The sequence below is a fragment of the Aptenodytes forsteri genome, unplaced genomic scaffold (genome assembly GCF_000699145.1).
Source record: "Aptenodytes forsteri isolate BGI_AS27 unplaced genomic scaffold, ASM69914v1 Scaffold316, whole genome shotgun sequence".
Lineage (NCBI taxonomy): Eukaryota > Metazoa > Chordata > Aves > Sphenisciformes > Spheniscidae > Aptenodytes > Aptenodytes forsteri.
In genome coordinates this window covers 20,834-21,903 of record NW_008794157.1, presented here as the reverse complement: position 1 = coordinate 21,903, position 1,070 = coordinate 20,834, and the positions used below count along the sequence as shown (strand labels likewise).

At 69.6% G+C, this 1,070-nt stretch overlaps 1 protein-coding gene across 1 annotated transcript in view; it reads right to left on the bottom strand.

Moving 5' to 3' along the window:
• Nucleotides 1–1,070, bottom strand: part of LOC103899633 (histone-lysine N-methyltransferase 2D) — a 23,229-nt gene that overhangs the window by 7,521 nt on the left and 14,638 nt on the right. Inside the window, exons 14-17 of the mRNA XM_019472305.1 lie at nt 873–1,021; nt 634–769; nt 412–551; nt 6–14 (exon numbers count right to left, since the gene is read on the bottom strand). Coding sequence (XP_019327850.1) covers nt 6–14; nt 412–551; nt 634–769; nt 873–1,021 — 434 coding nt within the window. The remainder of the gene's footprint in view (nt 1–5; nt 15–411; nt 552–633; nt 770–872; nt 1,022–1,070) is intronic.

The window sequence follows — 1,070 nt, the reverse complement described above, 5'->3', positions numbered from 1 at the left end:
GGCGCAGGGCTCTCCTGCGGCACAGGGAGGGGGGGGCACAGGTCAGAGCATCCCAGGGGATGGGGACCCCCAACCTCCCTGCGCATCACGGTGAGGGGTCCTTGGCCCTGCAGGGACCCCACAGCACCCCCACCGCGGTTCCAGCCCTGCAGGGACCTCCCCGACCCCTTCCACGCAGTCCTGGGAGACTCAGCACCTCTCCACGGGGGGGACCTGGCCCCTCAGGAAACCCCCTGCACCACCCCGCAATCACGGGTGGACCTACAGGGACCCCCACGCACCTCTCCACGTGATCACACTCGGTCCCAAAGGGTCCCCTCCTGCACCCTCACATAGCCACAGCCTTGCAGGTACCCCAATACCCCTCTCCCGGGGGTCACAGCCCTGGGGGGACGCCCGCACCCCGCTGACCTGTCTGAGCAGCGTCAGGAGGTCCAGCTCGCCCTTGAGGCTGTACCCCGGCAGCACTGCGTCGAACTGCTTCAGCCACTCGGAGCTGCTGTCCGGCACCTTCCCGGCCAGCGCCGCCTTCTCCTTGCCACCGAGCACCCCTGCAAGAGAGAGAGACGGCCCATCACGGGGCGCCCGGCCCGGGGACACAGGGGAGCCCGCGGGGACGAGGCAGACGCTCACCAGCCATGTCTGTCTCCACCTTCTTGGCCTCGACCACGGCCGCTCGCACGGGGCCATCCGGGAACAGCACCTCGTAGGAGCTGGGGATCTTCACGCTCAGCAGCTCCGCCATGGCCACCATCACCCCGTTGAGGTTCTGGGCGAGAGGAGGACGTGATGGGTCCGGGGCCCCGGATATCACCATGCGGGGTCACCGCTGGGACCCCAAGGGTCTCGCCTCCCTCCGTCCCCTCACTCACCTTGGCAGCTGCGGCGGACACTGTCAGCATGACGGAGACCTCGCTGCTCTTGCCCTTCTCCCATGGGGCGCCTGGGCCTGCCACCCCCACCTTCCCAGGGGGGGCCCCGAAGGGCTCCGGGGCCTCGTAGGGCTTCGTGTCGGGGAACACTGGCATGGGGAGAGGCCCCCCCTACCGACAGCCACCCGTGAGCCCCCC